The 14,688-nt window shown below is 38.5% G+C and overlaps 2 protein-coding genes across 2 annotated transcripts in view; both read left to right on the top strand.

Annotated features, from left to right (window-relative positions):
* The window catches only part of LOC138615715 (cGMP-inhibited 3',5'-cyclic phosphodiesterase 3A-like), a 55,882-nt gene that overhangs the window by 20,191 nt on the left and 21,003 nt on the right, over positions 1 to 14,688 (top strand). The window contains 1 exon segment of the mRNA XM_069689486.1: positions 9,652 to 9,702. Within this exon segment, the coding sequence (XP_069545587.1) occupies positions 9,652 to 9,702 (51 nt within the window).
* Positions 4,088 to 14,688, top strand: part of LOC138615721 (solute carrier organic anion transporter family member 1C1-like) — a 65,534-nt gene continuing 54,933 nt past the window's right edge. The window contains exon 1 of the mRNA XM_069689509.1: positions 4,088 to 4,100. The gene's annotated coding sequence lies outside the window, so the exon portion shown is untranslated. The remainder of the gene's footprint in view (positions 4,101 to 14,688) is intronic.

Genomic DNA, 14,688 nt, shown 5'->3' with positions numbered 1-14,688 from the left:
TCCAACTCAGTCAAAGTTCAGCAGATGCCGTTCCTTCGGCCAATCTCAGGAGATTTTCATGGCGGTGGACTTTTCTCCACTAAATGGCCACCAAAATAAAACAATTTCTCCAAAACTCCCTCCATCATTCTTTACCATCAACAAAACCTTCCAGTAGTCATCGCTTCCCCTTCATGGGGGTAAAGGCCAAAAAAAGATCCATTCTGACAACCTCTCTGTTGTCGACATCAATAATAAAGAAGAAACTCTCTCACCATCATGTCTTTCATGCGCTCTCCCATGTGGCCATCACTTACTCAGTTTTTCATACCTGAGTCGAACGTGCTCTGCATATTCTTTTGCCTTCGATCTCTTCTCCTGCTGCGTTACCACCGCTCAAATTGCTTGCCGTGCGCCCAGGAACCAACGTCCTTGCTTTGCTGCTTTCTTCCATTTCCTGCGAAATGCTGAGTTCACTCCTTCCCAACCAATTTGTTCTAAAGTTGTCACCTATGCTTATCCGGCCTTTGCCTCATTTACAAGGATTGCTGGCTCCACTCTAACAAGCAAACATACCTAATCGGCTATGTGGTTCCCATATTCAATTTCAATACATCCACGTCTAAACCCCTGCCAGCCACAAACGCATAACCTGCAGTTACAAATCCTATCAAGCTTTCTTCGCCATGAAATCCGGGAACATTTCCACTTGTGCCTGCTTACACCCCCACATACACAATGTTGGATTTTCTGCCGTCTTCTTTTACTTGGCACACCTTCCAGCCGTGTCTTCCCCAAACAGAGGAGTCCCAGATCACCTTATCATGGTCATAGTCTGATGGGCTTCCAAGCTGCTCTACACCCATCACAACTTCCAAGACCTTCGCATCACTCAGTCATCACTGCTTTCTTAGGAAGGCTTTTTGGGGATCTGCAAGGCCCAAGAGCCACAGTGGATTCTCAATTAAGCCTTCCCCAAACTGCAGTGTCTCCATTGCATTCCACCATATCACAATCAATAAATTCTGTTAATACTTAATTGAGGTGGTGGTCCTTGTTCGTGAACTGTTTGTAGTTAGTTTATATATATGCTACTGTTTTCTACTAGGTTTCATCAAGACAAATTCTTATAAACTAAATCAAGAAATGAACTAGTATTTGGAAAGGATTGTATTTGATTATACATAAATCTATCAATGATAAATAGATAACGGAAGGGATGTTTTCCTTTTAGCAATAAGGTTGGGTGTTGTTGATAGGGTATTTCATGGATAACGTTTCAAAGTGACACTGACATGACATCAACAAATAAAATAAGCTGGTTTTCTGCTAATTTAGAGTTTGAAACCTGAAAAAAACAGGAGGTATTTCATGACAGTGATACAGAAATGCTTTTAAATGTTCAACATTGAACATAGTTGTTGAAATACAGTGAAAGTGGACATTTGGGCTAAATAACTATCTTTGATACAAGTGTCAGGTTATAAACATCAATAAACATATGAACATCTGAAGTTTATCTTATTTTGTTGAGTTTAAAATATTACGTTTTTAATAGAGAAAGGGCATAAGGGCATCCTCTGTCTGCCTCTTGGCCTCCAGTGAAGGTAAATACTTTAATTACTGTTCTAATTTTGGGCTTTGCCAACTCTGGCAAAATACCTGCCTTTAGCTTACTACAACTAATGTTCAGCTGTCAACACCAGCTCCTTGGACTCTTAAGGGCAGGCATCTTAAAAAAAAAACTTGAGACTAATTGAGGTGCATCATTATTTTTCAGGAATGTCATACGCTTATCAGCCAAAAGGTTGTGAACAAAAGATCTGTTTTGTCTACCTACACTCCATAACATTTTTACTGTTATTGACACCTTGCACGATGACTTAGAAACACTGGTCGTACCTTTTGTAAAAACCTACATTACTCACATTGATAGAGACGGTCACTTTAAGTCTTCCTCTTCGTTTCATTCATTTACAGCGCTGTGTTTTGAAGCAGGTCCTCTAATCACTAAGGGTGCAGCTTTATTAAGCATTAAAGCTATCACTGAATACAAGGCATCCTTCTACAAGACACATGATAACATACAACTACAAAACCGCACGCAGCAGTTCATGCATCAAACATGAAAAGGGGAATACAAATAAGAGATGTACAAATCTAAACTGGCTGACTGACACATGCATGCCTTTACTTGACAGTACATGCAAACCCTTAGTCATGCAACTCCACTGTGAAACACACATACACACACATACTTGCCTAAGGCTACGTTAGTGGCTGCCATCAGCACGATCCATGCACAGGGGACGAAAAGAGTAGAGATATGAATGAACAGATAAATATTACTACATTACTACATGTTACTACAATTTAAGTCCTATAACTCTGCATATTCTATAGGCAGCATTAACTCAGTTTTAATTTTAGCACGCATAGTCTACAGTATACACAGTACATACTATATAGTGAAATAAAGTCTTTTGAAAGCTCTTTCCCCCAAGGTCTCTAGCCTAACTTTTACGTATTCATAGCTATTGTGCACAAGTCAATTTACTCTGACATCTGAAAACACAGTGAATTAAGTGGACATTGTGATGGTCATTAATGATGCAAGACAAAATTAATTGTTTTGTGATGAAGATTCTAAATTATATGTAAACATTAATTTGACTGACTTTACCTCTGATGTTGGGTTATCTCAGTTGTAACCATATACAAACCCATTTCCATAAATATATGCTCATTTTCAATTTGATGCCAGACACTTTTCAAAAGAGTTAGACTCGGGGCATGTTAGACCACTGTGTTGTTGCTCCAAAACCTGTATATATTGTTCAGCACTAATGGTGCCCTCCCATGTGCAAGCTACCCATGCCATGGACACTGATGCACCCTCACACCATCATGTATGCTGGCTTTTGAACTGTGCTGCATGGTCCTTCTCCTCTTTAGCCCAGAAAATGCAACATCCATAATTTCCAAAAATAATTTCAAATTTAGATTTATCAGACCACAGTATATAGTATTTTTCACTTCGCCTCAGTCCATTTTAAATGAGCTCGGGCCTAGATAAGGCAGCAGTGTTTCTGGATCATGTTTATATCTGTTTTTTTCTTTGCATGGTAGAGTTCCAACCAGCATTTGTGGATGTAGCGACAAACCGATCACAACCATCAAATATTGGTTCCTTGTGTACGGAGATTTATCCGGATTTTCTGAATCTTTTAATTACATTATCTACCATAGAGGATGAAATCACCAAATTATTTGCAATTTTACATTGACCAACAATTATTATATGACAATATTGTTGCTCAATGTAAAATTGCAAATCATTTTATGATTTGGCTCTTTTTGCTCATGCAGTCTTTCACAGAGAGATGAACCTCTCCCCATCTTCACTGCTGAGAGACTCTGCCTCTGGGAAACTCTTTTTGAAACCAATCATCTGTTGGACTGGTTGCCCGTTAACCTAATTAGTTGTGAGAATACCAGGATTTTTTTTTTTTAATTCGCATTACACAACTTTTCCAGTCTTTTATTGACCACGTCCCAATTTCTTTGTGTTGCTGCCATCCAATTCAGAATGACCCATATATTTTAATTAAACAATAACATTTCTGAGTTTCAAGATTTGATGTGATGTCTTTGATCTGTTTTCAATTACATAAGGGTTTGCATGATTTGCAAATCATCACGCTCTGTTTTTATTTACATTTTACACCATGTCCCAACTTTTTGGGTGTTAAGTGTTCTAAATGATAAGCATACACAGTAGTTCATACCGATCTGTGTGTGTCTGCAGGCACATATTACAAAAGACAAGTAGAGAAGCATACAGGCAGAGATGTAAAGTTGTTCTAAGTGTAGCCCAATTGCTTAAATAATGATATGGTAACACTGCCAGCATCAATACAAATGTAATCTAATTGGTAGAGATTAGATTAACATCAGTATTAAAAAAAAAAATAGCCCTCTTTATTTGAAAACCTATCCAGTAATTACTCCTAAACCATTCAAGAACATAAACTGCCTTTTTATGATAAAGTAGGTAAGATATTTTACAAATCTCAAATTCTCAGCCATGTGCCTTTCTTTTGTGGCTTGGCTGAAGGGTGGTGATAAAGATTGATTGCACTTTAATCCAGGGCACAGCCATGTTTCAACAACTATTGGATGGATTTCTATGAAATGTTGTACCTAAGTACTGCCTCACATAGCTGCTATCATGGCTGTAAAGTCTTCATTTTGTTTTACATGTTATGTTTCCGATGACCGTTTGTAGTCATTTTTTTTTTATTCTGATTTAGATAGTTGAAACTTTGTGCTCTGTTAAAGAGCTAATGAATGGTTCAGTTACTCCATCGAACATCTGCACATAGACACACAAACACTTGCATGACAGAGTGACGTAAGCCTTTAATGAGATCAATAAGCAATTGCTGGTGTGGTCTGGTTTCACAGTGAATTGCCAGTACCCCTGATGTGCTGATTGGGAACAATTAGCATCAATGAGGAGCGCTAACAGGGTTTTTGAGTGATGACGGTAATGAGTGCATGTCTGAATTCACGTGTGTGTGTGTGTGTGTGTGTGTGTGTGTGTGTGTGTGTGTGTGTGTGTGTGTGTGTGTGTGTGTGTGTGTGTGTGTGTGTGTGTGGGTGGGTGGGTGAGTCATCATCATCCAGCCCAGGAGTCCCATCTCTCTCCCTTGCTCACACACTTACACACGCTGTCATGAACAGACACATGCAAACCATCCATGCACAGGCAGCTTTGCCAAATCCATCTGGCAACCTAGCTGTGTTGAGTGGGTAAACAGTGATTCTGGGGGGCAAAATGAACCAATGTTTTATAGAAAACACAAACTGCCTTAACTGCACAATGCAGAATACAACAATATAAGGATTTCTTTAAAAACCTTTTTTTGTTGTTTTAACAGGACAGTCCAATTTTTTTTTTTAATTCGATGAGGTTTAGCTTTGAGATGAGGTGAGATTAGATCAAATGGAAAGAAATTAAATTAAATGAGATGAGATGAGATGTTCACTCAGACCATTTATCCTTTTCATATCATTTTAGGACTAAGCAATAATCTAATATTGTCTTTTAAATGATGGCTGGTGTCCCTCAAGGATGAATAGTAGGCCTACTAACTAAGGAATACTAACCTGTATGCCATCTGCCTCACTTAAAATCAGGCTTTCTCCAAATTACAGGCTCTTTTTAATTACATGCAAAACTCCCTGTTTAATCTAAACCTTATATAGTATCTCTGACCTTAATTTTAAATTGAGTTAAGAGAAAATAAATAATATGAGCTAATTAAGCACTTATTTCCATCAAAGTAAAATAAAATAGATACATTTTTTTTCTTTACTCATTTGAAATACATCTGAATCTCCAGATGAGATAAAGTGAGGTCAAATTTGATGAGGTTAGCTGAGGCAAAGATCTGCTTAGATACATTATACCCTCCTTTTGTGTCTCATTATTTTTGCACCAATTATTCACATCATAGAGGAGTTCATTACAATAACATTGTGATAGAGGAAATATTTCTCTTTTCATCTAGTGAGCACTCTTTTCCTGCCTCAGCTGGGATCTGGTAAGAACAGTTGCTGGTCAGTAGGGGTTTTGGTCTGGCTTGCTGGGTTTTTCAGGACAAGAGTGTCTGAGTCGTGACAGAGAGCATGTTTGTCGATGTGTGTGTATGCGCTGCTTGTACCTCTGTGGGTGTGCAAGCGTGTGGGTGTGTATGTGTAACGATGGACTCACAGACACTCATGCAATTTTCCCTTTTCCTTCCTTTAGCCCTTATATGTCATTTGTCACAGTACATCTTAATATGTACACTCACAGTCTCATACATATACACACACTCTCACACTCACACACACACACACACACACACACACACACACACACACACACACACACACACACACACACACACACACACACACACACACACACACACACACACACACACACACACACACACACACACACACACACACACACACACACACACACACACACACACACTGTTAGTGGTTTAAGTAATAACCCAGGGTCATATAATGTGTTTCAGAACAATAATTACAACTCCTGTAAACAATCCCAAATGGTTTCAAATTTTCGGGTTAAGCATTAGAAATGCAGGGATGCACTTTGTATTTCCATGTTGTATCTGTATCTGTGGTGGAATAAACTCATACTTTTTCACAATGCAAAACAGGGATGTTTTCTTTGAGCCTTTGGGGCTGCTGAAGAAATTTCTCTTTATTTTTAGCTCTCTGGCAGATTTTTTTTTTTTAATAAGAAGTGGGTCACAACATCGCCAAAGCTGCGTGATTGTGGGTTTTAATGATATTTATCATAACAATGAGATTGATGAAGGACAGGCAGCACTAGTCTGCATTTAGAAGTAGCTAAGACTCAAAGACTCATTTATATTGTACATAATAAACTGCAGTGTCTCATGTATTATTTCTCACTTTCTACTTTATTTTGGAGATGCCTCTCTGAGAAAGCTATAATTTAAAAATGACTAACAATTGTTATGTGGTTGGTAGTATGACCATGTTTGTGTTACTGGTATTAGTGTACAGTTACAGTGTTTTTTTTTGTTTTTTTTAAATCAAAAATACATGAGAGAAAAGTGAAACTAAAATTAATAAAGGTTGAGACACATAATGACTGGTGAGCTGATTATAAAATGATATGTGATCACAGATCGGACCAACTTATACTGAGTCTGTTTAGCATTTTGACAGGCGGCAGATAAGATCATATGGTGTGTGACATCATTCCAATGATGACTCATGAGGTTCAAGAACTTTCAGGTTACTCAGCATCAATGTGTATTTTCCTTACCTAGACTAAAATTCTGGGCAAGCTGGTGGAAATGATTTTTAACCGGTCCAGTCTTTCTAGTTTTAGTCCTAAAGTGTGTCCTTAACTTGATATGCAATGTTTTGGTGTCTCTGTTAGTACTGTGGTCTACTGCAGTGAAGGGTGCAGGCCTGTTGTCTGTCCAGTCCATGCTGCAATGGGATCTAGTCTACTTTAAACCTAAAGGATTTGTCTGTGAAGTAAATACAGATTTTCCTATTTCCTTTACATGACGGTTTTATCTTTTATAAATTATAAGATGTTTTGTGCCCATTAAAGTTATATCTACACAATGTTTTTTAAATGCATCTTATGATGTTCTGGTGAACAGATTTAAACTCGGCATATGCCTCAAAAACATCCTTGAGAGGAGCAGTGTTCAAGTTAACAGAAAGAGCTCCCCCTGCAGAGTGCAGTGTGCCGATGCATGCGTTGACCATCCCAGCGATAAAACACTGGTATGTGCGGAGAAGAACCATCCACATATTGACTTTTTTGTACTGCAATTTGTATGAGTGAAATTAGTAGCAGTCTAATTAAGACTGAATGATGGAGCTGTCAGAGATTATGTGACTCAGAGGCACATTAGGCCACTGTGATTTCCCAGCCTCTTATAGACATGACAAGAGAAGTGTATTTGAGCTGTAATGACGGCTGTCAGGGGACAGTTGAGCACAGAGGAGGATTTAATGGCCTGGGTAAAAGATGGAAGCTGAAATGCTTGTAATAGAGAGAACAGGGATTTATTTGGTTTTATCAACTTAAATTTATGCAAGAGTGCAGCACTGTAACGGCATTGTTTGTTTAATACCTCTTCTCCTAAACCAACAAAAATTAAAGAAACACAAATGGTTTCTGTCCAAGACTAGGCTACATATTTTACATGATAAAGGGGTCGAGTGAGATTCAACATTCTTGCTTTTTCAATTTTCCAAACATACTCCTTCCCATCCTTTTTTTTTTTTTTTTTTTGGGGGGGGGACATAAAATACAAATCCTCTGTATTAGGGAGATTATATCATCTGCCATTCAGGATGCAAAGTCATCTCCAGTGGATGACAGTTACACTGTCAGATCATCAGATTTTATGACTTCAGCCTACAAACTATGACAACACGGGCACTTCACAGACACACAAGGGCATGCACACTCGGCCTCGAACAAGTTATCAAATAATAATTATTGTTATACACACTGACTTTATGCAGAAAATGTCAAAAAAGATGAATTCAAGTCACAATTAAACACTATATTTAGCGATTGTGGGTTTAAATTTCACCTGCACCATATGTAGAAAAATAAATAAACACATTTATATCTTGCAGTTATTATCTTCAATAATTATTATTAATATCATGTATTTCGCTGCAGTGTTCTATTGCTAAATTAATTTTGGAGAGCGTGTCATCAGTAAGCATGAATATGTTGCTCATTAGCATAATGTAAATATGAGTTGATCCCTGAAGCACATAGTTGCAACTTAGTGATCATTATTTAGAACTTTGTCCGGACTGGTTGGTTTTTAAATCATACTACAACATAGTTATGTAAAATATTCTGCATCGTTTTAGTTCAAATACACACACTATGATGGAGCTGTCCTCCGTGTTCAGTCACCCTCACTGGTGCAGCAATTATTCACCCGAAATAAAATACCAACATCTTCTAAGCTTTGATGTTTTGTTACAGTTTTAAATCCAGTGACAAAACATTAATAAGGCCACAGGCTAGTGACAGACCCTTTAAGGCAATTGAATGCTGTGGGGTTTAAAAAGTTACACTTGCCAATTTTTTATGAAAAAAATAATCTGTTAAAAATCTATCTTAATCACACAGGGGGTGAACATCCTTTCGAGCCTCACTGAGATGACTAGCTTCCAAAATGCTATTTGGTATGATAGTTTCAGCTGTCTCTACACATGAAAAAATAATATTAAAGTGCTGAATTCTAAAGTTGCTTGCACACATCAGTTGTTAGTCTTCTATCCAGTCTGAGCTGTATGCCTCCAATTTATAGTTCTTCTTTATCACTACACCAGATGTTAGCTGCATGAAATGTAGGTCAGAGGAGTGCACTTTACAGATCTCATGTCACATTGCATGATTTCTTTGCTGTCTTGAAATGTCCAAATTCAAACAGTTATCTCTTGCTGCCATTTGGAGCCACTAGTTTTCTAATGCAGCTTTGTGTTTTGAGGAATACCCCGGCTGTTCATTCCATGATGAACAGCATGATGAAGGGGGGGCAGTCAAGACAAACAATATTATATTATATTTCATATTTGTGCGTTCACTACAAAGATCAGTCCAGGTTTGTTTTGTTTAGTCTTATATAGCAGCTCAAAGACTGAGTATCATGAGGAGAGACTTTTCCTCTTAAACGTGCCTTCTAAAAACATCATATTTAGGGAAAATCAGTCAAAAACGTCTGAGTGTGAAATTAAATTACACTTTCCTCTTATTGAAGAAAAATGAAAAGTCATTGCTGAGAGGGCACAGATAGAGGGTGGCGGTGGGTGATGGGTGAAGAGAGTCATATGTAGATCAGCCCTCCGGCATTAAGGGTGATGCGTCCTCTTCTTTTTCTTCATCAGCAGTGCCTGCTCTTGTTTTATTTTTAGATAGGTTGATGGAGAAAGGGATGGAGGAGGGGTAAATGAATAAGGGACAGTAGAAGAAGAGAAAATAGGCTCTGTGCTCAGATAGCACTGTATAGTGTCATGGAGTGGACAGATTTCTGACAGTAGCTTCTGTTTGTATGCTTCTATCTCCAGATTATGTGCCAGCCAGATTGGGACTACAAGGGAGCTCTGAGCAGATCCCAGGTCAGTACAGTCCCGAGGGAAAGGTCAGAAAGGATGTGTGCGTGTGTTTGTCATACCTTTTCTCTTCTAATTTGAAGATTGGCTAAATACCTAAAAAGATGAAAAGTAGACTTTTGTTTGTTTGCTAACATAAATTGATACGGTTTTTATTTGCCAGTGTGATGCTTCCCATTCTCCTGCTGGCTGTCCAAGTTGTATCCAGATCTCTTACTTATAACTTTTTTTTAAATACACCCTGCTTTTTCTTTTTTTTTAGAAGTATTTACTGTGTGCAGCTCTTGTGTTACCAGCTGCTTCAGGTTGTTTTTTTTGTTTAAAATAAAAAGCACCATTGTATTTGCACAGAGCGGTGAATTCGAGTGTTGATTTTCAGTGGTATCAGTATTACCAAGAGCAATTTTCCATACAGTACCTGAGAGTCAATTAATGCAACATTAATATAAACATATTGCTTAATATATATTAAATTAGTTTTACTCAATGGCTTTCAAAAATTTGGGTGGAACTTCCTGAAGAACACAGAGGGATTACACATGATAAATAAGAGTACTTTTATGCTGGCAAGCTTGGCAAGATTAAGGGCAGGGAGAACACCAACAATGTGTAAAGTACAAGATGTGTTTGACACGGAAAAGAAAGAAAAACGGGATTTTTTTTTTTTTCTGCGCTCAATGGGGTGACTGAATTAAGTGGATTTTTATAGACATGCTGAAACACAAAATACTGCGCAGGTCGCCTAGTCCTCGTTCCACTAATTTGGAAAGGACAATTTCATTGTTATAAGCATGCAATGCAACATAGTTACAGATAATTAATTAAGAAGGAAAACTGTGAAAGTCCAAGTTCATTCACATTATAGTAAGAAGATCATTGTTAAATATTTTCACCAGATACCACTGGTTTCTAAAAAAAATTGAATAATCTTTTCAAAAAACAAGATCGTCTTTATGTCACACTGATTTGTTTCATTTTATATTTGATAGTTAAATTATCCATAATTTTTTCAAACTTGACATAAAGGTCTAGACAACAACAAACCTACCATCTTAATAGACTTTTAATGAATCAATATGGGCCTCAGTTTCCTGATGTAAAAAGCGCTTTTCTGATAATACGCATTACTCACTGCTTGGTTGTCATGCATCACCTGCTATCACAGGAAACACTTGACAAGTAATAGGCATAGTATAACTGTGGCCAATAAAGCCCCAAACCACTATTTTATGGTCCACAGACGAGTCACTTTGATCTTTGTCCCAATGTATCCTGGCAACCAGGTATTTTCAATACAACTGATTTCTATGTGCAGCAGGTCTCCTCGTCCCTAAACCACCAGTGAACATTTGCAATTGGCAGATGCAGAGGCAGGGGCGGGTAAGAGGGCGGAGGGGGGTTTAATGAAGCAGCAGAGGAGAGGAGAGGGCAAGAAAGTGTTTCTGTTCTACATTATTAAAATGTCAGTTGCTCTGGATTGAGACTCTTATGTGTTACTTATACTGTGACATTTGGTTGAAGGTTAAAGGAAGGAATAAGCATCAAGCTGTTCCTATCTGCAGGAATCTAGAAAGAAATACCAGGACTGAGTGTTTGTGTTCAAACTGAACACAAATGATGCAGAGGAGGCACTCAGCTAGTACCATGGGACGCTATCACGACAATGCACATCTTCCTAAACAGGTTCAGTATTGCTTTGATTCAGTCTGGTTGTATGCATTTATGTGTGCTGTACGGTATGTACATGTACCTGCGCTTTGTGTGTGTGTGTGTGTGTGTGTGTGTGTGTGTGTGTGTGTGTGTGTGTGTGTGTGTGTGTGTGTGTGTGTGTGTGTGTGTGTGTGTGTGTGTGTGCGTGTGCGCGCGCGCACATGTGCACAAGCCATTTAATCAGTAATGATGAGATGGTTTAAATAGGACAACTTGAAGCAATGTCTAAATTAAGCTTCTTGATACAGCCTAGTTTTTAGGTCAGTTACGCATGTGAGAGACTGGTGTTCATAAGCAGAGAGTGAAGCCAGTGCTGAGAGATTCAGTGTCACTATTGTTCTTTGGTGGGTACTATTTGTTGAGAAGCATATCTTATGAGGGCGGGTGTATTCTCTGTTCCTTGAACATATGTGTTATCTCACTGCAGCACACCTGTTTGCGTAGTCTCTTTGACTGAAACTTTGATCCATCAATATCAATCGATTTTGTGTTAATATTAGTTTTGCCCATTGTGAATATGAGATAAAGGTAGATTAATTGTAGGAAAAACTTACCAACAAATGTAGTCTTCTGTGTTTAATTTTCTTAATCAGCTCAGAGAAACACATCTCGGCTGGCCTGTGCCCTTTCCACAATACATGCCAGTCATTATTATTATAGACACTCCAACTCTGCAATCCTGCAACTGTTTGCCATTCTGTAGTCATCCTCCAGTATCCATGAACTTGGCTTCTGGCATGTTTTTGCTGGCTACCGCAGCTTCAGAATTGATTATTTAAGCTGAGGGTTTTCTACATATTTAAAAAAAAAATTGTACGACTGATGTAGAAGTTCAAAAACAATAGGCAGCTCTCCACTGTAGTGCTGTATTTACAGTTTGTCTATTAGACTGTAGAGGAGCTCAGCTGGTCTCCTAGTGAGCTGTTCTCTTTTTTACTTGACTGGTCATCGCCTGCCTGTGGACTCAGCTCCTCTCGATGTGTCTGTCACTCTCTTTCTCTCGCTCTATCTCTCCATCACTCGTTTTCTCTTTATCTCTCTCTCTGCTCTCACCATCTGCCTTTATGCCTGATCTGACTACATATTTCCTAACTATCTCTCCGGAGAGGGATGGGGGATGGGGGGGACAGAAAGAGAAAACTGAGATAGTGGGGAAACAGCAGATAATGGAAAATGGAGGGGGAATAAGAGAGAAGGAGGGAGAGAACGGTTTGGTATCTGAATGGTGATAATATGCATTTCCAGCATAAGAACATACAGTATAATTATAAGTACTGGAATGAAGATGTAGCTTTGAAATGCGGGATCTATCCTCAAAAAAACTCCACGTACCTGTGCCTATTTTATGTGAAGACTTTAGTATTTGAGTTTTTTGTACTAGGCTGCTTTCAATGACCAGAGGCCTGTCTGAAACAAAAATATAACTGATAATATTGCTCTGGTTATTTTGACTGCCTTCTGTGTGTGTATCAGATTGTAAAGGCACACTGTTTTAACTTTCAACATTGATGATGTGGCATGAGAAGTGATCTGAATAATTTATATACATGTACTTGATAGACCTCATTTTATTTATGTGTACATCATCAGAGGCCAGTGTTTAATATTACCTTCTGTTACTGTGCCATGCATTTGTTGAATGATCACGGCCCATTTTTCTGTGTTCAGCATGTACTGTATTACCCTGAAAGCCTGGCTGACTGATCCTAAGAGGAAGTTCTGGTACATGTGTGCATCTGCGTGTGTCCACTGTTGATTTACTCATTGACCATTGCTCCCCCTGCTGTATCCTGTGGGTCTTAATGCTGGGAGGAATCAATAACCTTCTCCCTCGCCTTGCCTCTCCACTGTGTATCTACCAGAGCAACGCTCGGGAGCACTTTATCAGCTCAAATACTTTTGCACATTGCATTCAATGCACTTACAAATGCACAAACATACTGTTATTTTTAAACTCTAAAGTACATTGCTAGAACATCGGAGAAGTTAAATATCAGAAAATAACACAGAAAAGTGCCATAAAACAGGGACAACACTGACATCTGTGTGTGTGTGTGTGTGTGTGTGTGTGTGTGTGTGTGTGTGTGTGTGTGTGTGTGTGTGCGTGCGTGCGTGCGTGCGTGCGTGCGTGCGTGTGTGGTTGGGCACGCACAAATTCATGCTCCTACTATCTCCCTTCCTTGGTGACATTAGCTGAACAGAGTCCATTACTGCCAGGTAATAGGTGAATGTCACAATAGCAGGATGTCATAAAGCTCTGGAGTGGTCTAATGGATTTTGTTCAGGTTGAGGTGACACATGCACACTCATACGCGCACACATACAGACACATGCTCTTCCAGGAAACTATTCTCTTATGTGCTTGATGCACTTACTCATCACATCACAGCCTTGAGCGTGATTAGAGAGCTAATACAGAGCGTTTAAAGAAGCAAATTATGAGAATTATCTGTTAATCAGTTTGAATACAGAGGGGTGGCTCTGCCCCCGTTACTTTCTATGTACCCCCTTTTTCTGATAGTGATAGCATAAGTCAATCGAGGATCCAAAAAGGGTAGAATTTGTAAAAAAAAAAACTTAAAAGCAAGCCACTTACACGTGCAGGATATTAAAATGAAAAAAAAAACATAAGTGTAAGTTCAGCACACATACAAGCAGTTGGAAAGTGGGAAAAGCAGAGGTTGCTGCCAGTCATCAAGCCTGGTAGCCTCAGGGTTACCTTTTCCTCGGAATCATACTGTCAGAGAACTGAAGATTAAGACTGTGCATAAGGATTATTTCCCTTTACACTATTTTATTGAGAGTTCCTATATGGCTGCTCAGCATGATGACTTTTGAAAATATTTTTTTGTTTCCTTGAATTAAAATAGGGGTTTTGTGAGAAAAACGTGTTTATTTCTACATAAATAAAAATAAAAATCTAAAGCACTGCCAAAATGAATAATGTTTCTATATTTTTTAGCAAGACTTGGGTATTGTATTAGCATTGGTGTTGTCTGGCAAACAGTATCCAGCACTATTGTTAGACTAAAGATGTTCACATTGAATCAATCGACCAGCTGACGTTACCAGTGTTTAAGCATTCGTATTTTCCAAACTTCTTTTACTCATAAATATCCACATCAGAGGCATGAATGGAATAAATGCTACTACTGAGAATGACACATAAACAGAAAAGTTGTCTGACCTGTTGAGTTTGAGAGTATTATTCTGTAACACAGATCATAAGGTTCAGTGAGGTGTCACAGCTCGGCTAACTCTCACAAAGCTCAGTCACCTCCA

Source organism: Brachyistius frenatus, unplaced genomic scaffold, assembly GCF_029030835.1.
Source record: "Brachyistius frenatus isolate BFR_SWC_R1_liver_20210118 unplaced genomic scaffold, ASM2903083v1 Contig_1, whole genome shotgun sequence".
NCBI classification, from domain to species: domain Eukaryota; kingdom Metazoa; phylum Chordata; class Actinopteri; family Embiotocidae; genus Brachyistius; species Brachyistius frenatus.
Note: the sequence above shows the minus strand (reverse complement) of the source record. Positions and strands in the feature narration are given on the sequence as shown.